The following is a 26,313-nucleotide window of genomic DNA, read 5'->3' on the forward strand; positions in this document are numbered from 1 at the left end:
CCTTAGACCCCCACCTTTGCAATGAAGGGAAGGAAAGAGCTATATTTTCTTAACTTTTCTGAACTAAGCTGGGTCATTATGATTACATAGTGTTCAATTTTATTGGATTTTGTTGTTCTATTAGTATACATTGTTATAGTTGATATTATATATCATTCTGAATCAATTCATACAAGTCTTCCCATGTTTTTCTAAATTCTTCATATTTGTCATTTCTTATGCGAGTGATACTCCATTACATTCATGTATCACAATTTGTTTAGTCATTCCACAGTCAATGGGCAACTATTTTGCTAATAGTTACTTGATACTTTCAAAAAACCCACAGTGAATATGTTGGTATATTTTTCTATCTTTCTATCTTTGATCTATTTGGGGAATATATTTAGTAATAGAATCAAATGGCATAGGCATTTTAATCACTTTTTAACAGAATTCCAAATTGTTTTTCAGAATGGTTAGACCACTTATAGTTCCAACAACAGTATATTCAGACAGTGAGCCTGTCTATATCAAAGACTTTCCAAAATCGAATGTTTCCATTTTTCATCCTCTTTGTCCAATTGTTTACATGTGATATGAACCCTCACAATTGCTTTGATGTACATTTATCACATTATTTATTGTTTGGAGCATTCTTTTTTGTGGTTAATAGTTTACAGCCCTTTTGAGAACTCTTTCATATTTTTTTTGATCACTGTTACTGAGGAATGGCATTTGATTTTATATATGTTGTTTATTACTTATATATCTTAATACTAAACTCTTTTCAGATTAATTTGATGTAAAGATTTTTTTTTTCCATTTGACCACTTAACCTTTTTTTAAAAAAGCCTTTTTTTTTTCCCAAAATATATGCAAGGATAGTTTTCAACATGTACCCTTGCAAAACCTTGCATTCCAAATTTTTCTCCCTCCCTCTCCTGACCCCCTGTTCTAGACAGCAAATAATCCAATGTAGGTTAAATACGTGCAATTCTTCTAAACATATTTCCACATTTATCACGCTGCACAAGGAAAATCAGATCAAAAGGAAAAAAATGAGAGAAAAAAAGCAAGTAAGCAAACAACAACAATAACAAAGGTGAAAATACTATGTTGCGATCCCCATAGTCCTCTCTGGATACAGATGTCTCTCTCCATCACAAGTCTATTGGAATTGGCCTGAATCACCTCATTGTTGAAAAGAGCCACATTCATTATGGTTCATCATCACATAATCTTGTTGTTGTATACAATGTTCTCTTGGTTCTACTTATTTCACTTAGCATCAGTTCATGTAGTGTCTCCAGGCCTCTCTGAAATCATCCTGCTGATTATAGAACAATAATATTCCATTACATTCATATACCATAACTTATTTCAGCCATTCCCCAACTGATGGACATCCACTCATTGTCCAGTTCCTTGCCACTACAAAAAAGGCTGTTGTTAACAAACATTTGTAACTTGTCTTTTGAATTCCTCTAATTTAAAATCTGACTTTAACCTATCTTTCCAGATTTTGTATGTGTGTATGTCATGCCTTTTCACTTTCTGATGTTATCAGTCCTGCTCCTGAAAACACTTTCCCCTATGGTATTAAAAAACTTTAGTGAAGGATCCTAGGTATAGAAGCAGCAAGCAGTGAGTAACTGAGAATTTTCCATATTCTTATTTTCTGTATATATTCTATGTAGTCTCTTCCCTTCCCTTGATTCCACCCAATAGTCTTCTCTTGAACAATATCTGGAGTTAACATGTTTATCAGTCAGTCAACATTTATTAAACAACCATGATGTAATAGGCAATGTCCTTTTTTTTTTTTTAATAACTTTTTATTGACAGAATTCATGCCAGGATAATTTTTTACAGCATTATCCCTTGCACTCACTTCTGTTCTGATTTTTCCCCTCCCTCCCTCCACCCCCTCCCCCAGATGACAAGCAGTCCTTTACATGTTGAATAGGTTACAGTATATCCTAGATACACTATATGTGTGCAGAACCGAACAGTTTTCTTGTTGCACAGGGAGAATTGGATTCACAAGGTATAAATAACCCGGGAAGAAAAACAAACATGCAAGCAGTTTATATTCATTTCCCAGTGTTCTTTCTTTGGGTGTAGCTGCTTCTGTCCATCCTTGATCAATTGAAACTGAATTATCTCTCTTTATCGAAGAGATTCACTTCCATCAGAATACATCCTCAAACAGTATCGTTGTTGAGGTATATAATGATCTCCTGGTTCTGCTCATTTCACTTAGCATCAGTTCATGTAAGTCTTGCCAGTCCTCTCTGTATTCATCCTGCTGGTCATTCCCTACAGAACAATAATATTCCATAACGTTCATATACCACAATTTACTCAACCTTTCTCCAATTGATGGGCATCCATTCATTTTCCAACTTCTAGATAGGCAATGTCCTAACACCAAGGACACAAAGACAAAATGAAACAGTCCCTGTACTCAAGGAGCATACATTTCTGTTGGGGAAACATGTAGACATATAAGTATATACGGTATATGTGCAAATAGTTTGGAGGGAGGCACTAGTGGCTGAAGCAAAAGTCTCATGTAGGAGGTGGCATTCAACCTGAGCTTTGAAGGAGGCTAGAGATTTTAGTTGGTTCCAGTCTTATTATCCTAAGTTCTTCCTTTCCTCAGGGAGCATTGCCCTATCATTTCTGCTTCCTGATGGAAGTCCCAACAGAATGTTTCTTTAAGCATAATTTGCCTAAAGCAGTGACTTAGGCCATCAGACCTGATGGGAAAGAGGACAAATTGCTACTTTTTTCTCTCTCCCTCTCTCTATATTCTTGTTCTTACCACCTTTTCTGGTTTCTGGCATCAAATGTACAATGAGCAAAGACTATTGTCTGCATCTCTTCATTCCCTTCTCCCTAGAGCTTAGATGCCTGGGTATGAAGGAAAGTAGCAGGTGGGGGAATACATAAAGGATGTGGGAAGGCGGGGTGGGGAAGCTTTTCACTTAAACTCTGGATGTTGCTCAACAGAATGGGTGTGAAATTTAGTCAGAGCCACAGCATGTGTTACAACTTTTCAAATACTCCTCCCCTCCTCAAAGTATGTTTAACCCTTTCTTTTCATGTATCTTCCTTCTTCCATAACTGCCATATAATCTCCCATAATTGCCTGAGCAATCTAAAATGAGTTGTGAGATGGGTATTGTTATTTACTTGTTCCCACTTTGGGAGTTAAGATCTCTCTGTTTCATTTCTAGTCTGCTGTAGAGACTGCTAATATTTCTGCTCTTATGCTTTTCCAGTTATGACTTGTTTAGACTTTTACTTCTCAAATTTGTGGATTTCTCTGAAACTAACAATACCTATACATCTGGGAGGAGTATAATATTTAGTGCTAATATGAATAGACTGTTTTGGGGTTATTAACTTCCATGGATATTGATGGGGGAAGAGGGAGGAGTTCAAAGATTGCTTTCCCCCATATACCTTAGGGAGCTAGTTTAGCTCATAGGAACACTTAGCCCCATGTTAGGTCAATTATACATGATTCTCTTAAATTAATGCTTTGGGCTTAATACCTACCACTGTCTGGATTTCCTTTAGAGAGGTACAACTACATTGTCATATATCAGTGTATTAAAAAAAGGACCTTTCTCTCTTTGAGAATTGTCCCATGGGCAAAAGCCAACTTAAGACAATATGTAGCCTGGCTTGATACTTTTACTGCCCTGGGAATGGAATGGGCTGCTAGCCTTGCCTGCCAGTAAGATGAATTGAGAAATTAAGCTTCCATGGAATGCAGGCAGTGTTGGCTCTCATATATGGGTCATGAAGCCTCCTCCTTTAGCCCACTGCATTTTGATCCTCTGTGGGCCTAGTTTTTTCAACCTGAAACTTTGGCAAGAAAAGATATCCACATCACTAGATTCTCTGCTGTCACATCATACTGGCCTCTATTGCATACTTGAAAAGCTGGAGCAGGTGGTGGAAATCCTACTCCAACCTTCTTTCTTTGTGCCAACACTCTGAGAGGTTTGGCCAGCAGGATTTGGGGTTAGTTTAATAGATGGTGGATTAGGAACATTTTCAAGACAGAGAATCATTGGATTATTGTAATATGTACATGGGGTAATATATGTGTTACCTTTGGAACAAAGAAATGGATTATTTGTTAGAGTGTAGTTGACTGACTTTTAGTAGCCCTGAATCTTCTTGAACAAGGTGCTGTTAGGTTATATAGACTAGCAGCTTTTCTCCCATTTATCATATTTTAACCCTTAAATTTGTGGGCAATGGCATCCAATTGTTCCCCTTTTCCCTTTGAATGAAGAGTGGCTTAGTGGCTTTTGTCAACTAGGATTTAGCATTTTATGTAGTTAATTATATGCATATAAACTGACTCTTGCTTCCTTGTGATTACATTGTCTAGATCTTTTCCAGTTTGGGGAGTCAATCTCTATTTTTTTTAAGAGTTTAAATCAAAAAACTAAATTACAAGTCTTTAGTTTTCCAAAGCCAAATGGACAAAAAGTCTAAGTCAGTGACTTCTCTGTCAGTAGCATAGGCTGTCCCCCTGATTTGTGATCATTGAGTTAATTGAATATGAAGCCCCAACTTCACCTTCAGAAGAGGACTCCCCAGAAGAATGCTTTGTTGCTCAGAATGCATTATTGAAGTTCCAAATTGCTATTGGCTTAATTAGACAATGTTGCAGGAAAATATAATGGAAGAGGGGGAGCTTACTATATGGATGATGCCAGTCTCTGCATACATTTCTGAAATATGAGAATTCACTAAGAACCTACCATAGACTAGGCACTATGTTAAGATCTGGGGATACAAAGAGAAAAGAATGAAACAGTTCTTTCTTTAAAGATTACATTTTTTTCCCATAGGAGATGGCACATACAAATATAATAATACAGAAAATTATACAAATTAAATACCAAGTTATGGGAGAGGCACTAACAGCTGGGGGATTAAGAAAGGCTTCATGTAAAGATAGCACTTAGGCTGAATTTTTAAGGAAACTAGGGATTCTTAAGAAAAAAAGATAAGCCAAAAAAAAAAAAAAGTCATTTAGAGGATAGACAGTGCAAAGGCATAGAGATAGAAAAAGTATCAGGGGTGAAAAACAGTAAGAAGGCCAGTTTAGTCAGATCATAGTGTGTGCAAAAGGTGGCAGTATAAAACAAAACCAGAAAGGTCATTGTGAAGGTCTTTAAATACCAAATAGAGAAGTTTATATTTGATCATAGAAGTAATAAACAGTCATGGGAACTTACCAAATTAAGGGACTGATATAGTCAGACTTGTTCTTTAGGAACTTCTCTTTAGAATATGGAGGATGGGTTATAGTGAGGAGAAATATGAGGCAGGAGATAAATTAGTATGCCCACTATAATAGGCAATGAGCACCTCAACTAGGGCGGTAGCTTTGTGAGTAGGGAGAAAGGAGTGAATGTGTGAGATGAGTGTGCCTCCAGAGTGATGGGGAAATTTGGAAGAAATCTGAATTTGGTTGAGAGATGAGTTCTATTTAGGATATGGGGAATGCCTATGCAACATCACATTCAAAATGGTCGGTAGATTTTTGGTAATGCAAGACTAGAACTCAGGAGAGCCACTGAAACTAGATAGATAAAGGAGAAATTGCCATTAAATGATGATGAAAACCTTGGGGATTAATGCATTTATCAAGTTAAAGAGAAGAAAGTCCAAGACTAAACCATGGGGTTCACCCACGGTGAGGGAACTGTTATATTGATGTTCCAAGAAAGAAGACAGAGAAGGAGCTGTCAGGTAGGAGGAGAACCAAGAGAGACCAATGTTATGAAAACCCAGAGAAATGAAAATATCGTGAAAGAGAGTAGCCAAGAGTGTCATGCTGCAGAGAGGTTAAAAAGGATTAGGACTGAGAACAAGCCATCACTTTTGGCAATCAAGACATCACTGGTTTTGGAGGGAGAGTTGTGAGAAAGGGAGGGAGATAATGTTAAAGAAAAAAATAATACACATTTTAAACTTGAAAGAAGGAAGTTAAGAAAGACAGAGACAAGCAAGTCAGTGTTGTTAACACTTTTTTTTAAAAAAAAAGAATCATAGATTTTATTTAAGTTTATGTTTAATAGATGAGTTTTATTCTTAACTCATTGATTTTTCAGTATATCTATCCCAACTCCCTCATCCATTGAGCCTTCCCTTATAAAACTTTTGAAAAGTTTAGTTAAGTTGGTGAATGATCCAATCCAATCAATATGTATTAAATACCTGCTATGTGTCAGATGTTGTGCATTAATTGTTTGGGATACTGTTAAAAAAAAAAAATGACAGCCCCAAGGAGCTTACTGTTGAAAGGGAGAGACACACAAAATGGGCAAGAAGAGGGCATAGTGAAATGATGCTCAGTGGAGTGAGCTGAGATCAATTTCTGCTCTTTATAAAGGAAATTATTGGGAGAAATTTGATACTTAGCCTTCCAATCAGAGCGAAGAGAAGATGGTATCAATCAAAGCTCGAGTTAGCAGTAGGGTGGTGAGTTTTATATGTGATGAGTTTGAAGTTGAAACCAGGTATGGTAGCAGATGCAAAATGCAGTGAATTATTATTTGATCATATCTGACAGTACGTACAGCATTCCATATGTATTCTCCTGCCTCCTTTTTAAAATTGAATTTAATTTTTTTAGTTATCAAAAATCTACTTTTTCTCGCTCCAAATTTCCCTCATTAAAAATAAAGAAAAACAAACCCTTTGTGGGGGTAAATTTAATAATTTTTTTTGAAAATACCAAAGCATATTTAATGTAGATATACTACATTATTCTAGTAATTGCATTCCAGTTCAGGGTGCATCTATATTCTTCATATATACTCCTTTTCTATTCTTTGAAATGTAGAGAATTTTAGGGGAAAGATCCTTAAGTAGTTTCAGTTGAAAGATATGGATATCTCAGATAGTAATCCAGCTTCATTAAAGTCTGGATGTTCCCATTAAATACAATCTACATGTGTCATCAAATACTTTCCTTGGAAATTCCAGTTCTGGTTTCATGTAGATTCAGTCAATTAAGTAAGAGTGAGACTGAAACTTACTGGCTTCTCAGATACTAATTTATCCTTTGGGGCTCTGGTCAGGGTATGAACTGGTCAGAGTTCACTTCCTCTGATGCTCTTTCTCTTTCCAAGAATTATCATAGCTGTTTCCACTATTCTTCTCTGGGTTTTTTGAATTTGGAGTATGTTTTAGTGTCCTGTGAATGAAACACACATTATTTGAAAGTTGATTGAGCATAAAGTATTTCATTATTAAGTGGCCATCCATCACAAGGAGGCATGTAGGCTGTGAAAAACATTAACCTTGCACCCTGGACTGGAATGCAGTTACTAGAATAATGTAGTGTCTGTGTTAAGTTTTAGGAGAGTGTCTATTCAGGGAAACAGGTGCTGATTGGGCTAAGGCTTGAGAAGTTATTCCTAAGTTAGGTCTAGTACCATTAGAATCAGCTGTCTTAAAAATTCTCTGGAGACCAATCCCTGGCACTGTGATTCTGTGTATCTTTCAAAATAAGAATGTACTATTGTATTCTTAGGAGAATTCTTCTTTTTGTCCTTTGTTTCAGAATATATCTTTTTAAGAACAGCAGTGTCTAGTGATTATATTGTTTCTGTGCTCTTTGAACTAAAGTTTGGTGCCTTGATTTCCCTAAATAGTTCCATTAAAAAAAAAATGTGTCGAGTAACTACTGTGTGCAAATCACTTACATTTGCTAGGGATAAAAAGGCAAAAGGAAAAAGAGTCCATGCTTTCTATTAGCTTACATTCTACTAGTTAGCAATAAAATTGGAGAAATTTATTTATCTTTTCTTCATATAAAAACACTGATCCTGTAAGTAAATAAGTGGGTAAAAATTTGGATTGTTCTGAATCTTCAATGTATTTGTTAGATTTCTGCTCTTACCAGCTTTTGTTCCTATTTTGTACTATTTTTACTTCTTAGATAAGGTCAAGTTGACAGGATGCCAGCTAAGGGATCCTACAGATTAGGGAGTAGATATTTGGTGGCCACCACATATCAGGCTCATCTTCTGAATACTCTGGCCCCAAAGCCCCAAGAATACTCTGGACTTTCCTTGTCATTCCTCAGGGATTTTTTGGCATTGAATTTTCTCTTTGAGGATCTTTTGTAATTTGTGGATCTTTTCAGTGCAGAATTAGAATCTTGTTCTATTTTATTATCTTTCGTTTACTTTTCTTGTTTTCTTGGATTCCTGGAAGGATGGGGAAACCAAAAAGGGGAACAGTTAAGGAAGTAATTAATATTAAAACTATAGTTACTCTCTTCTTCAGATGTATAAATGTGGAGGTTTTCGTTAGTCTGTGTAAGGAATTTTCAATGAGGAAAGCTATTCCACATAGAACAACCATGTAAATCTAAAAAGAATAATTTTGCTTTCAAAGCATAACAGCTGAAGTTATTTGTCTGCTTCATTTTGGACCCACCCCTGTTCAGGGCATGCAGAAAATGCTATGATGTAGGGAGGACCACAACTGCTTCAGCTTTGGCAGCAAGTTACAGCCTAATTGCTCTGCTTTTGATATGTGCCAATTTCCTTTAGAAGGAAGAGAACTAGTGCTTAGAGTTGACATGCATCAAACATGGGTTGTCAGTAAGACAGATGGATCAGTCTGTCCTCAGGGCTCCGTGATATTTTTTAAACCAATCCCTAAGGGCTTCATTTAGCCCAGCAAGCCTTGTTAAAGAGGCGTTTTTCCCCCTACTTGGATTAGGAAGGAACATGGGCAAACCCAAAACTAACTCTAATTTGTAGTAGCACTGAAATCAGTTAACTAACCTTGTTCAATGGAAGGAGAGGAGGCAGGGCCTGGCTGGGACAGTGGCCCCCAGGGGTGGTTTTACTCTAGGTTATTTAGGCTAGATAATTTAATTTGCCATTTAAATTTTGGAAAACTACATGACCCTGGAACTGACTACTGAGGCAAGTCAGAGCCATCTGTATGTTGTTCTGGCTTATCCTTTGGTCTCAAAGATGACCATAACATGGATGATGGCATGACATGCAACTGAATTGGATTTCAGTGAGGGAGGGTTATGTAAAGTTACCAGCTTCAACTTTATCCGTTGGAATTCTCTGGGTCCAGTGGCAAGATATTGAGCAGGATGACAAGAAATGGTTCTGGTTGAACTGGGAGACCTTGATCTTTTTAAGCTAAGATCTTTAACAGGTCTTAATTTGACTGGGGTAATGTCTAATCAGTAATTAAGACTAGGTAAGAAAGGCATATGCTCCTAGCTGAAGATTGGGAGGCTACTGCTAATAGAGTTTGGGCTATTTTTTTTAAACCTTATTATAGTAGTAAGGTGCTATTGTTATCCCCATTTAAAAGATGAGGAAACTGAAGCTGAGCAAGGTTATATTTGCACAGTCACACATCGAGTATCTAAGCAAGGATCTGAACTTAGATCTTAAGTCCAATTCCTGTACCATATCCACTACGCCATCTAGCTGTTGTAAAACGCAGGAACAATCTAAATGGGAAACTCCTTTCTCCAAACCAAATCTATCCTTCAAATCAGCTTTAGCAATCTGTTAAGACTTTTGTAGATGCTGTTTTTGTTGTCTATCTTGACCTATGACATAAAAATAAGGATTTTAGGAACTTCACCAAAAGGAGTTTGTTCCCTGCCCCATACAGAAATTCAAGGCTAAAAAAAAACATATTTCATTTATTGAATCCAATTGATCCCTGAAAAAAAAAATGTTCCCCTCTACAATATACCCAAGTGAGTATTTAGCTTTTTCTTGCAGATTTTCAAAGAAAAGGAGTCTTCTACCTTCTGAGACAGCCCGTTTCACCATCAAATACCTATAATTGTTAGATTTTATTGATATCAGATCTTTGCTACTTTAACCCATTAGCCCTAGTTTTGCCCTCTTGATCCAAAAAGAACAAGTCTAGTCTTTCCTTCAAATATATGAAGATAACTATCATGCTCCTCTTTCATCCTACCAATCTTCTGGTCTGGTCCAGTCTTCTTTTCTCCAAATTAAATCTTCCCAATTCTTTCAACATATTTTTATATTGCCTGATCTCAAAACCCTTCACCATTCTGGTTGTGAACATTATATAACTTACATATAGCCTCTGATTGAAGTAAAAATTACCTTTACTAATTTCAAAGAAGATTGTTGGTGATTAAAGTCCTTGCTATTGCCTTCTATACGTAAGCCCTATGTTCATTTTGTTCTTCAATCTTTTTTCTCTTTTTTCCTTCAATATATCTTCTGAGTAACTTAGTAGACATAATGCTAGCTTTGCATCTGAAGGTCTTGAATTACTTCCTAGCTGTGTGACCTAGCCAAGTCATCCAGTCTCTCCTGGGCCTCTGTTTCCTCATCTGTAAAATGAGGAGATTGGATTCAATGATATCCAAAATCCCTTTTTAGTTCTAAAGCTGTTATTTTCCTAATGTAATAGTTGAGAAATAGTGTAACCCTAGTACAGAAGAGTCCTTTTCCTGGAAACTATGTCTCTCAATACATACCAACATTAAGTTAGATTTTTTTTTTTTTTTATTGTTGCTGTATTGACATTGACTTTGCTATCCTCTAAAACCTAGCGGATTGTTTTTTGGTGTGTGTGTGTTTGTTTTTTTCAGATAAACTTATCTAATCATGTTATCCAATCCCCAGCTTGTATTTTTGAAGCTGATTTTACTTTATTTGATTCTGCACAGTATTCTTGTTTGTTGAGATCTTTCTGGATCTTTATCCTCATCTATTGGATTAGCTGTCTCCCTTTACTTTCTGTCATCAGCAAATCTGATAGAAATTTAGTCTGTTCTTTTATCCAAGTCATTAATCAAAACAATGAACAGCTCAGGACCAAGTACAGATTCTTAGGAGAATACTGGATCCTTTCTGTCAGGTTGACATCAGACCATTAATGACTATTTTTTGAGTCTGGCCATGCAACCACTTTTGAATCTATCCAGTTTTACTTCTCCACATCTCTCTGTCTTTTGTACAAAACAACATGAATTATCAAGGGCCTTACCAAAATATAGGCAAGATATATACATATATTTAATATTGTCATGATCTACCAGTTTAATAGCCCTATCAAAAAAAATCTTAGTCTGTCATGATCTGTTCTTGATGAAGCTATGCTTTCAGTAATCTTTGCTACATTTTCTAGATATTCACTAACTATCTCTTCAATTACTTGTAGAATTCTGAGATGTTTTAAGTTCAAACTTGTTGGTAAACATTGCAAACTCTGTTCTCATCTATATTTTGAAAATTGGGACAAAATCTGCCTTTTTTCTAATATTAAGGTACCTCTCTTATTTTACTGCCAAGTACTCTGAGAACAGGCAGAAAGAAAGAAAGAAAGGCCTTTTCTTCTTTTCTCCAAGAAATGTCTGGTTAAGAGTTTTAGTCCAGAGAGTACCTAGATGCCTAATACCATTGGAAAGCTTTTTCCAGGTGACCTTTGGCCATTTGCACACCAACTATTTAGGCAGTTGGATTCTCATGTCATTTCCAGTCTGAGTTGAGCCTTCCTAGACATGACCCTTTGATAATTACTTGTCAGTGAAAGTTTAAAAGAAATTTTGTCATTCTTAATTTCTAGTGTTCTCAGGTTTCTGGCAAATGAAAAACATTTTCAGGTCGGAATATCTTATGTTTGGTCAAATAGGCAAATAATCAGGGTTTAGTGTTCCAATTCATGAAAAGCAGGCTCTTTTCTTTCTTGAGGGAGAGTAAAATGAATGTAAAGTTTTGAAAAGTTTAGTTATAAATAATTACTTTTATTACTATAAGTGAATGGCAGAATTATCTTTGACTGCTTATCCCAGATAGAACTAGATTCTGTGGGCTTTATTTGATCTACTGCTAAACCTTGACTCTAATGGACCCAGAGTCCTAGAATCTCTTTAGATCTGCCACCAGTAAAGTAGTTATTGGGGAAAACATCTGAATGATAACTGAAAACAGTAAGGTTATTTTTAGAGATTCAGGTAATCTTACAAGGCTGGTCTTCCCAGAGGTTTCCTTTCAAGTTAACTCTTGCTGTTGTTTCTGTGAAGTTAGGCTAATTCCCAAGTGGCAGGTCGACTGAAAAACTTGGTTTTATCCAGTTGATCAGTTTTCATTTTATAATGAGATGAATTCACTTGCAGACAGACAGTCCTATAGCAAGTTAGTGGCACTAGAGTAACTATAGGTCTCCTGCCTCATATCCAGTATATAGCACTTGTCCTCATGGGTGTAGTTGTGCTTCAGAAAGCCAGAGCAAATGCCTGAGGAAGCTGCTTTTTTGGGGGAGGGTTATTAAATCTTTTCCCCCAGCCTGAATCTCTCTGGGAGCAGCCACATGTTAGGCCCCTTATTTAGAATTAGTTTCCTTACTTGCTACTCACAAGTCTGAAAAATTTGGAAGCTATGAAACAGAGCTGATAGCAGATGGAGCAGATGTCCCCACGTGATCCCAATTGGAGTGAGCCAGACTGCAGACTTTTCCCAAACTTAGTTCCATTCATCTGTTTGACCTTGTGTTTTTCTCCAACATATATGAAGTTGTTTTGATTGCCATGGGGTAAGGAATTCCTGGGTATTCTGCATAAACCTGATTGGGGGGGGGGGAATGATTGTGCTTTTATTTGGCAGTGGACCTCCTCATGAGCAAGAAATAGACAAAGTGTTCAAAAACCCAGGAAGTGGAGACTTCTGCTTTCAGATAAAATGTTAAAAAAAAAAAAAAGCTGAAGAGTGAAGAATTCATCCTGTATAAGGCTATTTAATAGTTTAGATTTCGATATGCTATAGAAAAGTCAGGAAAGCCAGATTTCTTAGTACTTTATGATTACCATGCAGTACATGATTAATAGATATTGACTAATTTATTGGTTACTCTATAAGTCGAGGACTTTTAGTCAATTCTCCGCCTCTTACTAGCTCTGAGACCTTGGACAAGTCACCCTCTGGACCTCAGTTTCCTTCTCCATAGGATGTAGGCTGTACAAAGTGACTCTAAACATCAAATAAAAGAATTTATTAAAAGGTTTAGACACAGAAAAGCATGTGCAAGTTGTAGCATAAACATCTGAGATTTAGAGCTAGAAAAGATAACAGCACTATTTTTGTAGAGTAAGATAATCGGTGATCGTAGTTTCCCTCTAATAAACCTGAGTCTGGATTTTCAGAGGAAAGAGCCTAAAAAGAAGCTGAAAAGGGATATTATTGTGCCTTTCCTGAGACAGTGAGAGGTTGGGGGTAGGTGAAAGGACACTTGGTTCCTTGGTGTGTGAAAGGAATGAGGTAGGCATTAGTAGGGCAAAATAGTGTTGAAATAACATGTCACACGCCTTTTTCCTAGTCTGTATAATCCAATTGAGAACGCCTAACCGCCCTTGATAAGATTCATTCAGGAGTGAAGAGCTTTTACTACCAGGGAAAGTAGCTTATGTGGGCATTTTGGCTCAGGAATGTGCCAGCTGGGTGCTGGTCAAGAGAGAAGGGGCTGCTACAGGCAGAAAGGACACAACTCTCCTGAAAAGGTGGGAACTATTCCTTTATAGGCAATGGGACTTCTGCCTGACCTAGGACAAAGAAGCCTGCAGGCCGTCCTGCTAATAGAAGGCATCACATGGTGTGTATGCAGAAAGAAGTCAGAACAGTTAGCTACAGAGAACAAGGAAAGAATATAAATAATCCAAGGATTTCCATTTAGCCATTGTTGTTGTTTAGTAGTTTTAATTGTGTCTGACTTTTTGTGACTACTTTTTGGGTTTTTTTTGCTATAGGTACTGAAATGGTTTACCATTTCCTTCTCTAGTTCATTTTACTGATGAGGAAACATGCAAATGGTGGGATTAAGTAATTTGCACACAGCTAGTGTCAGATTTGAATTTGGGTCTTCCTGACTCTAGGCCTAGAATTCTAACTATTGCACCACCTACCTGCCCCATTGGACATGGCTTTATATATAATGTCTGAGGTTTCTTATATTATTTGTGATTGTTAAGGTGACTATCTGCTGAATTTGGAATTTCTTTACCTCATTATCTTTACCTATAATAAGGGGAAAGTTGAACACCTCTCACCATCCCAAGTAAGAGACAGAGGAAAGGGGTAGTGCTTAGTAAGCGAGAACAATTCTAAAATACTGCCTTTTACTTAGGGTTGATCTGCATTGTGGATTTCTCCAGTCTCTTCAGCCATTGGCTAACTGAAGGGTGAATCTGGGCTGGGCCTTTGAAGCAGATGACCTACCGTGTTTCCCTGATAATAAGACGCTGTCCTATTATTTTTTTTGGACAGAAAAACACTAGAGGGCTTATTTTCAGGGGAGGGCTTATTTTAATGAACACTGACAGCAATTTTAATAAACAGGTAAATGTGAACAAAAAAAAGTACCTTTATTCAATAATGATCATGTCATCTTCTTCAACAACATCGTCATAAGTGTCCGTACCCTGAATTCCGTCCTGGATGTCTTGCGCCTCTATTTCCTTCAGAAGAAGTGGACCCAATCTGTCATGTCCAGCAATATAGCTCTCTTTAAATGAATATGTCTTGTCCAGGTAACCTGCTCGTAGTGCCTTGGCGACACAGCTGTCAGTAATTTTATCCCATGACTTCTTCACCCAAGTCACAACTTCTTGCAGACAGGGCTTCACAAAGTTTCCACGCTGATTTCTTTCCATTCTATTTTCAATGTAGTCATTGACTTCCATGCGCAAATGGTCCTTGAATGGCTTGTTTATTGCAATATCAAGGGTCTGGAGATAGGCAGTCATTCCTGCAGGAATCATTACTTGATCTATTCTTCTCTCTGCAAGGAAGTTCTTCATTTCTTTAGTGAGGTGAGTGCTGGCTGAATCCCAGATTATCAGACCTCTTTGGTTACCTCGCATAACAAGTGGCAGCATTAAATCAATCCACTTTCTTATAACGGCCTGTGTACACCAGGCTTTTTCAGTTTCAAGAACGTAAATGCCTGATACACGGTCAATCTTATCTTTCTTGCCCTTGCTGATGATTAGAGGTGTGGCTTTCTTTCCATCTGAATGAATTGCCAAAACACAGGTGACCCGTGCACTTTCATAGCCAGTGGTGGGAATGTAGATTGACGTTGCATCCCTGTGATGAATTGTTGTTTGAGATCCTTGTTTCATAAACACTACAGTTTCATCCATAGCAATCATATTGCAGGTTTGGTACTTGAAAATGTCGATCCTATCAATAAAGGACTTGAATGCAAGTGCACGTTTAATAACTTCAGCATCTTCCAGCTTAAACAATGTTGTTGATCTTCTTAGGTACAGTTCATACCGTTGAAGGAAACTGTCCAACCAGTGTTGTGATGCTTTGAATCTTTCTGAGACCATTTCAAACTCTGGTGCCATTAAAAGGGCAAATGCTTGAATATCAGCCCTGTGTACAACCAAGGCCTTTGCTCTCCTGTCAGCAATCCATTCACCAATGAGGATCTCCAAGTCAGGATATAAGGGTTGCTGACCTGATCCACACCTGCGCTTTTTCCCTTTTCCCTAATCCACCTGTTGATTGAGGTTATTATAATCTGCTCTCCATTTTCTGACCATTCAAAGATCCAAAAGTTTTTCTTTACAGAAAACTGCAAGATTCTTGGCATGTGACTCCTCTACAATTGCTTTCTTGTACTCAACAGTATAGCTCTCATGTCTGGGGGTCAAAACAGACAGAATAATAATATTATGACCATCAGTCTTTCTTTTCACTCCATCATGTCCCTCAATAATGTTTTAACCCCATCATGCTCCCTGAGTGCTCCTTCTATCCTCCATGATGCCCCCTGAGTTCTTCTTTTATCCTTCATCCTGCCCCCTGAGTTCTTCTTTTATCCTCCATCATGCCCCTTTTATCCTCCATCATGCCTCCTCACTCCTGCTTACATACTGGGGTTTTATGTTGTCCTGCCTCAGCTCTCCTCTGCGGCACTGCTCTCAATGGCACCAGCAAGCAAATCACTGGGGAAGAACAGGATGATGCGCTCACTGCTGCAGCTCTGATTGGATGCAGCTCAGAGCACGGCATGTGTTTCACCCTGGGGAAGGGAGGGGGGGCGGGGGACGGTGCATACAGAGGGTACCGTAATGTAGCGTGTAGCGCAGGAGATCATCTTCACTACAGCAGCAATCTCAATAGGGCTTATTTTCGGGGGAAGGCTTATTTTAGAGGAATCTTACACAGTAAGAGGAGGGCTTATTTTCAGGATAGGTCTTATTATCGGGGAAAACACTATAGTAGTAAAGAGATCTTATGCTTTTCTATTCTAGCAGTAGTTTAAGTTTCTTCATTGCTCTTTTTTTTCCTACCCCAGGAATATTAACCAATTGCCTACAGAGCAACCTTTCACCTGTAATTTATTTACTGGACTGTTTGTACTTTGAGGTTGACAGTTTTCCAGAAAGATTTGGCATCTTTGTTGAGGTTGTCATATCTTCTCAGTTGTTAAATGCCTCTGTCTGGTCCACTTGAGGGTCACCATTGCACTTTTTGCCTTCTGAACCCAAGTAATCTTCCATACTATTCACATTGAACTTTACAATTCCTAGGCAAGCAAGGCCAAGAATTATGAACTCCTATTCAAACTGCTCTTGTAGGGCATCTTTTCTAAAAAAGCATAGTAAGATTTTTTTTTAATAGTTTAAAAGTTTATTTTGGTATATTCTTCTTAGTTTAAAAAAAAAAAAAAAAGCAGCAGCAACAGCAGCTCCATTCTCTGTAACTCATGTTCTGCTCACTTTGGAGAAAGCAGGCCTCAAGAGGTCAAGCAGATCCCTAAAGTTGGCCCAGATATAAGAAGAAATTTTCAAGGGGCTTCATGCTTGATAATCTATTCCTTTGCTGGTTGAATAATAAATGATTCAAGAATTAACCTTGCATTTTAAAAAAATATTCACTCTAACTTCATTAATGGGGGTAATTTAAAAAATATACCCACCATTGAATTTGGGAGGAAAAAAGTCAAAGGTGTGATTTTTCCAGTAGCAATACATGGCTGTGAGAGTTGGACTATAAGAAAAAGTTGTGTCACAAAAGAGGAGGTTAGCCCAGATAACTCCTCTTTCAACTCTAAAAACCTATGACTGCGTGATTTAGGTGAGTTTAGAGATAGCAATAAGACTGCTGCTCCTTGTAAGAAATTAAATAAAAACTACAAAAGGCTGGTACCTTTTAAAAAGAAAAAAAAGGCAAGTATGGTACTATTGCTTTGTCTTGTTCAACTCTTCAAGACCCCTTTATCTTCCACTATCTCTCCAAATCTGTCCAAATTCACTTATAGTTTCTATGATATAGATTCTATGATATGAAAAAAACTTTCAAAGAAGATTTTAAAAGCCCTTAAAAAGGTCAAGTTCAGTACTTAAATAAATTAATTCAGGTTATTCATTGCAAGGTCAAATACTGAAGCTAAAGTTTAAATATTTTGACTATGATATTATGAGAAGATGAGACTCATTGGAAAAGACCATAAAGCTGAGAAAGATTGAAGGCAAAAAGAAAAAGGGATGGCAGAGGATAAGCTAGAGTATCATAGAAACTATAAGTGAATTTGGACAGATTTGGAGAGATAGTGGAAGATAAAGGGGTCTTTTTTTTTTTTTTTAAATTTTATTTTATTTAATAATAACTTTGTATTGACAGAATCCATGCCAGGATAATTTTTACACGACATTATCCCTTGCAATCACTTATGTTTCGTTTTTTCCCCTCCCTCCCTCCTCCCCCCCCCCCCCCCCCAGGATGGCAAGCAGTCCTAGATATGTTAACTATGTTGCAGTATATCTAGATACAATACATATTTGCAGAACCGAACAGTTCTCTTGTTGCACAGGGAGAATTGGATTCAGAAGGTAAAAATAACTCGGGAAGAAAATCAAAAATGCAAATAGTTCACATTCATTTCCCAGTATTCCTTCTTTGGGTGTAGCTGTTTCTGTCCATCATTTCTCCAATGAAACTCAGTTAAGTCTCTTTGTCAGAGAAATCCACTTCCATCAGAATACATCCTCACACAATATCGTTGTCGAAGTGTATAATGATCTCCTGGTTCTGCTCATCTCACTCAGCATCAGTCCATGTAGGTCTCTCCAAGCCTCTCTGTATTCATCCTGCTGGTCATTCCTTACAGAGCAATAATATTCCATAACATTCATATACCACAATTTACCCAGCCATTCTCCAATTGATGGGCATCCATTCATTTTCCAGTTTCTAGCCACTACAAACAGGGCTGCTACAAACATTTTGGCACATACAGGTCCCCTTCCCTTTTTTAGTATCTCTTTGGGGTATAAGCCCAATAGAAACACTGCTGGATCAAAGGGTATGCACAGTTTGATAACTTTTTGGGCATAATTCCAGATCGCTCTCCAGAATGGCTGGATTCGTTCACAACTCCACCAACAATGCATCAGTGTCCCCGTTTTCCCGCATCCCCTCCAACATTCATCATTATTTTTTCCTGTCATCTTAGCCAATCTGACAGGTGTGTAGTGATATCTCAGAGTTGTCTTAATTTGCATTTCTCTGATCAATAGTGATTTGGAACACTCTTTCATGTGAGTGGTAATAGTTTCAATTTCTTCATCTGAAAATTGTCTGTTCATATCCTGATAAAGGGGTCTTGAAGAGTTGAACAAGACAAAGCAATAGTACCGTACTTGCCTTTTTTTCTTTTTAAAAGGTACCAGCCTTTTGTAGTTTTTATTTAATTTCTTACAAGCAGTCTTATTGCTATCTCTAAACTCACCTAAATCACGCAGTCATAGGTTTTTAGAGTTGAAAGAGGAGTTATCTGGGCTAACCTCCTCTTTTGACAGATAATTCATTACTTTCAGGACTTTACTTTGGAGTTGCCTGAGTGTAAATTCAGAGATTCTATATAAATGAGTTTGGAAGGACATTAAGTATACTCACTTACGCATTCTAGAATCACTTTGAACTCTGTGGTTTTTGTCTAGATCCCTTGTTGAGCACCTTACTTATTCCTTCTAAGGTCTCTTAATGTTCATTTGACTATAGTTCTTAAGAAAAATAGACCTACCTGGAGCTGTTCCTTTCACCTTGATAGCCTAATTCTGTACTTTCCCAGTGAGGGAAATACTTTGAGTAGAGATATAGGTGTTAGTATCTCAGGATAGATCAAAGTGTGGAGAGATGTCTTTCTAGAAATATGAATTTGAAAATTGGCAATGTTCTTTGTTTCTTTTCTAATGATTTTGTTGAGTTTTTATGAGGGGAAAAAAAACAACAAAGCAATATAAGTAACATTTTTACCTAATTTTTCCTAGGTTTCCCCCTACTTAACCTTCCTATCTCTATTTAAGATGTTTATAAATAAATTATACATGTTTTAAGATTGTTATATTCTATTTTTTTGTTATTCCTCCAAAAAGAGATTTCTTCAGGCTTTTAAAAGTTAAGTAGTGACTATAAGAAAAAGAAACATTTCATACAGCTGATGAAATCATTGTAGAGTCAGTCTTGGAAATACTTTGGGAGCTAGTTAACTTAAAGCATTAATCTGAGGAGCAGTAGAACCCAGTTATACAATGAAGGCTGGAGGAAAAGAATGTGATCAGAGATGGGGATCTTCCTGTATAGCAACAATTATACAAGAAACTCAGCTTCCTTTGGTCTGTAGCAGTTGTGGAGCTGCCGTTTCAGATTCTTGCAAATTTTCATGCTTGTCTGAGAAATCAAAACAGGTCAGAGTTTACACCTTAGAAACAGATGGAGAAGAGGTCTATCAGGTTGGGTTGGTTGCTTGGATCACTGGTAAAACTCTTCGGTCTTGAAGTCTCTTCCTTTTTACAAGTGAGAGAAACTAAATAGAAACTGTATAGTCTCAGTGTAAACTGTATAGTTTCTCAATGACTTTTTGAGAGAGTAGTCTCATGATCTGGCCTTTCATTTGCAGAAGACTTGAAACTGAATGGGATAGTATTTGTCACATTGTGGGACAAAGTTAGGATCCAAAAAGATCTTGGAGACTCTTGAGCCAAATCTAATAACATCTTAGTTTCAATAATCAACTATGCCAAGTACAAAATAGAGAAGATTGGGGATGGTTTGATGGCTTGACGCTAATTCCTTGGAGAAAAAGAAGTCTTTGAACACTGTGAAATTATAATTACCAAATTTCATCTTAGAAAAGAATGATATATTTGATTTTTATGTATGTGTGTGTGTGTATTTTAACATGTTTAACATGTTTAACATATATTGGATTACTTGCCATGGGTGGGGGAAGGGGGGAGGAAGGGGGGAAAATTTGGAACATAAGGTTTTTGCAAGGGTCAATGCTGAAAAATTATCCATGCATATGTTTTGAAAATAAAAAGCATTAATTAAAAAAAGAGAAAAGAATGAGACAATTTACCTCTCCATTCATTGGAGATAAAAAGACTATAATATGAAATATTGCATATACTGTCAGTTGTGTTAATTTTCTTGAACTGATTTTGTTTTCCATTTTGTTTTTCAATCTGTATTATAAGAGGTTGTTACTGAATAGGACTAGGAACAAAGGATTTATTTGGAAATGTGATTTTAAAAATCGATAAAAATAAAATAACTTTTTTAAAATCTTAAGTTTTAATGAAGTATAAGATAAATAGTGTGACAAGATAATTTAAAAAGCCAAATTGATCATAGGTTGCATTAATAGAAGCATGGTGAACACTGCATATGGTGTCAGATTTTTAAAAATGTATTTATTGATCATATGGCTGAATTTTTTCTCATTTAAAAAATTATTATAAAGGATGGCTTTTTATGGAAGAAAATGGAGAAGCATACAAAGTAAAATCTAGGTGATGAAAAAATATCAATGAAAATGTTTTACAAACAAAATATAAGAGTACAGAGTACTATAGGGAGGGAGATGATAGCACCACTATACTCCATCCTCATCATATTGTGTTTGATTTTAGAGGCCACAGTCTTGGATGGAGCAATTATAACAGAGAAAACATTTAGAAGAGGGCACCCAGTTCTAGTGAGGAAACTGAAAACCAACTATATGAGTATTAGTTGAAAGAAATGGAGATATTGTTTATCCTGGAAAAGGGAGATCAGAGAAGACATGATAACCCCTTTTAGGTGTTTGAATAGCTATTTTTTAAGAGGAAGGATTAGATTTATTCTTGGTCCCAGAAGACAAAATTAGGAATAATGGATAGAAACTGCAGAGAAGCAGATTTAGACTTAGCGTAAGGAAAATTTTGAGGTATCTGAAAGTGAATATCAAAGCAGTTAGTGAGGTTTTCAAATAAAGGCTGAATAACCATTTATTGGGGTGATATTATAGAGGAAATTCATGTTCAGTTGAGTAAGTCCATGATAAATTAGGTGACTTCTAAGAGGCATCCCTCTAACTTAAAGATTTGTAATTATTAAATTCTCTAGGCAGGGCTCCACAGATTATAAACTAAGTTAATGAGTGGGAAATGCAAGTAGCTTTATCCTTTCTTTCTTTCTTTTTTACTAAAGCTTTTTATTTTTTAAAACATAAGCATGACCATGGGAACAAAAGGTTTTGTAAGGGTTAATGTTGAAAAAATTACCCATACATATATTTTGTAAATAAAAAGCTTTAATAATTTTTTTAAAAGGATAAAAAATAAAATATATGCATAGATAATTCTGCAACATTAGCCCTTGCAAAACCTTACGTTCTAGCTTCCCCCCACTACCATCCCTCTCCCCTAGATGTCAAGTAGTTCAATATATATTAATCACAGTAGAAATATATGTTAAATCCAATACATGCATAGATATTCATACAGTTATCTTGCTGTACAAGAAAAATCAAATCAAACCAGAAAAAAAAAATGATGAAGAAAATAAAATGCAAGCAAAAAGCAAGAAAAAGAGTGAGAATGCTATGTTGTGAACCACACTCAGTTCCCACAGTCCTCTCTGGGTGTAGATGGCTCTTTTGATCACAAGAATATTGGAACTGGCCTGAATCATCTTATTGTTGAAAAGAGCCACATCCATCAGAACTGATCATTGTATAATCTTTTTGTTGCCATGTACAGTAATCTGTTCTGCTCATTTCACTTAGCATCAGTTCATGCAAGTCTCTCCAGGCCTTTCTGAAATCATCCTCCTGATCATTTCTTACAGAACAATAATATTCCATAACATTCATGTATCATAACTTGTTTAGCCATTCTCCACTCAGTTTCCAGTTTTTAGCTACTACAAAAAGGGCTGCCACGAACATTTTTGCACATGTGAGTCTCTTTAAGATCTATTTGGGATGTAAGCCCAGTAGAAATACTGCTGAGTCAAAGCATACACACAGTTTGATAACTCTTTATAGCCCTATCCTTTCCATCCATTCTTTCCTTCCTCATTAAAGAACTGCAGATCTCAGAGGACAGGCATACTTTGATTAGAGACAGACCACTTTGAGTGTAAAGGCTAAAGACCCAGTCAGAGGGCCGATTCTGCTTAGCATCCCAACTTTAGGCCTCATAACTAGGTAGCAGCTGGCTCTTCTTGTCCAGATTGCCAAGATCTGTTGGGAATGTGGAAGTGGGGGAAGTAATGAAAGATGGAGTTTGCCAGAGATTTAGGGATCTGATTTTTCATTGACCTAACAACTATGGCCTTTGGCTAAATATAATAGCAAGAAAAGTTTGTTTATAAGGAGAAGGAACTGTGCCTATCAAGCAGTATCTCTTCATGGACTCATTTCTTCCTCTATAGATCTCTCTGAGATTGAGCCTAATGTTTTCCTTCGACCATTCCTGGAAGTTATTCGCTCTGAAGACACTACAGGTCCCATCACTGGACTAGCACTTACCTCTGTCAACAAGTTTCTGTCGTACTCACTCATAGGTAAGATTTTAGATCCTCTTTGGGCAACCAAACTCGATAACTTAAGGATTGTCATGAGAAGTAGTATCCTGCTGTTTCCACAATCCCTTTCTTATAAGAGATAAAGTTATTATTTTTCAGTGCTAATTGCATACAGGGTAATGGGAAAAATGGAAGGGCTGGAACACTCAGAGCCCTTTGCCCTTTTCTTTTATTCAGTAAGTTTAAGGGTTAAAAATGCAAGGTCTTTTCATTTAATTGGATTCATTAAAATTATTTAAGTCTTTGTTAATAGGTCTCTTTCCTTAACCCATATTCAGGGATTAACCAGATATTTACCTTTGTTGCCATATAGACGGATTACAGGAAAAGAGATACTATTCATGTCTCAGCCAATTAGAAAAGAAAATAAGGAGGAAGAGTATAAGACTGAGATGAGACCCAGCTCCCCAGAAGCTGGCTTTTTTGAACCTTCCCTGAGCTTAAAATTACCTCCAAACACCTAGCTTCCTGAATAAGGTTTCTGGGTACTTCCTAAGGTGTGTTCCAGAAGCATCAGGTTCCCCTAAGTACTGTAGCCCTTATCTCACATTTGGATCCTTTCTCTACAACAAATTGAACCTAGGCAGCTCCTTCTTTGCCCTCAGCACCACCTGCAGGCTATTCTTCTGCACAACTTCTGACTGTTTGTACCATCTGTCACTGTCTTTTGATGATCTCTATACCTTACAAGCTTCTTTGATCAGCAAGCTATTCAAGCCTTTGTCAGGAAAGAGAGCCCATTCTTGGCCCACCATAGAGGTGGTTTCTGGTTGTGCAAGAGATTTTGCTAAATATAGTTATAATGGGGATGAAAGTGGAGCTGGAGGGGAATATAGAATGATAAGTGAATGCAAGAGTATCCACAGACATGAAGAAGTCACAGGTTTTCCTTGGGATTTAACATGAATTTCTTCCCACTGCCATTCTAGACCTGTGTGGGCTGGGGGAAATGGTAAGCAAAAGTTCAGAAAGGACTTGGGAAGACTAAGGAAAGCCCTAAATGGCAGGAAAAAACCTCCCTACCTGCTCATGTGAGAACCCAAAAGGACTTTCATTTGGCCTGCAGTTCTGTAAGAAATCCTGATGTAATAGTTTTGGAGGTGGCCATAGGTCCCAATTACAGGATCAGCCTTTTGTTTAACTCTACATATTGCCTGGACCAAAATTTATATCGATTATTGCATGCTACCTTAGTGGACCTCCTAATGATTGCTGAAATTCTTTTACATAGCTTTTGGGAAAATTAATATTTTATTCAGTCTTGAGTATTACGTGTTTTAAAGTAAAAAGCAGAGCTAAAGAAGTTTTTAACAAAGGAGTTTTGCCCAGATGACCTATAAAAAGAAATCATTTGTCCTCCCACATCTTTCCATTTATCCTCTTATCAGTCCTCTTCCCTTTCCCTCAACAATATGAGGATGGGATTTAGGAATACCAGTTCTGGAATTGGAAAGACCTGAGTTCAAATCTGGACTTAGACACTTACTATGATCCTGGGCAGTTAGTTCACTTAGTGTTTCCTCAGGTTCCTCATCTGCAAAATGGGAATAATAATAGCATCTACCTCTCAGAATTGTTGTAAGGATTAAATGAGAGAATCGTTATAAAGCACTTAGTATAGTCCTGGCACAACATAAACATTATATAAATGTTAATGATCATTATCATTAACCTTGATCATCACCTAGAGCTAAAAGGAAACCATAATCCCAGTGGAAGAATGAAATTCTTAGGGAATTGTGCAAAAGGATGCTCAACAGTAATTCAGGGCTAAGACATGGAGAATTGAGGAAACCTATAAGGATCATAATTCCAACAGCTCACAGCTCACATGCTGGCATGAAAGATAACCTCTTCACTGCTATAATTTGGCCTTTGGCCTTTCCCTGTGCCTCGTGAGAGGGCTATTGGACAGGGAATAAATAGCCTTCAGTGAATTTTGCTGGGAAGGATCCCAGGGCAGAGAGGAAAGAAGATTTCTAACAAAGGTCATCTTAACTCAGATGCCTGTTAGAAACCCTTCTCTCTCACAGTTCAGAGTACTCATTTAGTTCTAGGTAGCAAACCCATAGAGAAGCCACTTTTCTTATAAGTCTCTGAATTCTAGCACCACTCTGTACTGGTTTTCTAAGAGTAGGCCCTTGTTTAAACACTAGGTGCTTCATAAACGTAATGATCTGAATTGTTGAGGAGTTCCTCCTGTTCTCTACTCATTCTTACCTTGTCCGGCCTCACTTCTTCCAGTGTCCTCTAACTCCTATCTTAATAATACTTATTAATTTCCTCATCACTTTCAATCATTTTTTTCCCTTTTCAGCACCAAGCAGCCATGATACAGGACTTAGAGCAGGTCCATGAAACTTGGCACTAGGGTAATACTTTGCCTTAATAGTGACAGTTTCCTTTCCTTTTTCCTTTTTTTTTTTTTTCTTTTTTCTTGCTTTTACTTTACAGATGTCATAGAACTCACTATCCTGGATCTTAGTCTAGCTTCAACTTTATTTTTTTATTCTGAATGGAGTCAAGAGATCCTGTTCTCTCCCACCCCACTAATGAGCTACATCTTACTCTTGTTTCATGTTTGTTCCCTTCTAATAACTGTTTAGTTAAAATAGCAATAGGAACCACAGTCAGTGCAGTATTGTATTAAAGAAGATTGAAACCAAACCAGAATAAGGATTCTGTGGCACCAGATATGATTACTGGCAGCAGTTTCTGTCCAGGCCACCCTCCAACCCTCCCAGGCTCAGCTGTGCCTGCCTTGAAGCTTCAAAAAAGCCTGAGAAAAAGCTGTGTTGAAAGATGTAAAGGAAAAGGCTACAGATTTGGCACCCTTAACTTAGTTCTTACTCATTTCTTTTCCTGGGAGAAGCCCAAAACAGGAGTTCTGAGCTTCTTCTTGTCCAGCATTTCCTGGCCAAAAGGAATAACCCTACCTATTGAAGTTTGTTCCAGGGCACTTAATCCATAGAGCCATTTATAGGCAGAAATTCCCAGAGGAAGCTGGAGCAGGACAAAAAAGTTGGAATCCTAGAGAGATGCAGCCTCTAGAAAAGATGACCATGCTTTTGTCCTCCACTTGACTCAATCTCTCCTTTGTTGGTGGAGCAGATCCTACTCATGAGGGCACAGCAGAAGGAATGGAGAACATGGCAGATGCCGTCACTCATGCCCGTTTTGTGGGTACAGACCCTGCCAGTGATGAAGTTGTCCTGATGAAAATCCTTCAGGTAAGTAAAGGAAAGAGTAATTAGGCTAATAGTGCCACTTGATCTAGTTAATCAGGACTCTGAGTAGAAGAGGACTGAGTTGAGTCTGTAAGAGCTTCCTCGTCCTCTTTATTTTCAAACAGGCAGATCAGGTACCCTAAATAATAGGAGGTGAATAAAGATTG

The 26,313-nt window shown here is 37.3% G+C and overlaps 1 protein-coding gene across 4 annotated transcripts in view; it reads left to right on the plus strand.

Moving 5' to 3' along the window:
- The window catches only part of GBF1 (golgi brefeldin A resistant guanine nucleotide exchange factor 1), a 127,106-nt gene that overhangs the window by 70,801 nt on the left and 29,992 nt on the right, over positions 1-26,313 (plus strand). For all 4 annotated transcript variants that reach the window (XM_051981277.1, XM_051981274.1, XM_051981275.1 and 1 more), the window contains exons 4-5: positions 22,767-22,898; positions 26,031-26,149. In XM_051981277.1, coding sequence (XP_051837237.1) covers positions 22,767-22,898; positions 26,031-26,149 — 251 coding nt within the window. The remainder of the gene's footprint in view (positions 1-22,766; positions 22,899-26,030; positions 26,150-26,313) is intronic.

The sequence above is a fragment of the Antechinus flavipes genome, chromosome 2 (genome assembly GCF_016432865.1).
Source record: "Antechinus flavipes isolate AdamAnt ecotype Samford, QLD, Australia chromosome 2, AdamAnt_v2, whole genome shotgun sequence".
Lineage (NCBI taxonomy): Eukaryota > Metazoa > Chordata > Mammalia > Dasyuromorphia > Dasyuridae > Antechinus > Antechinus flavipes.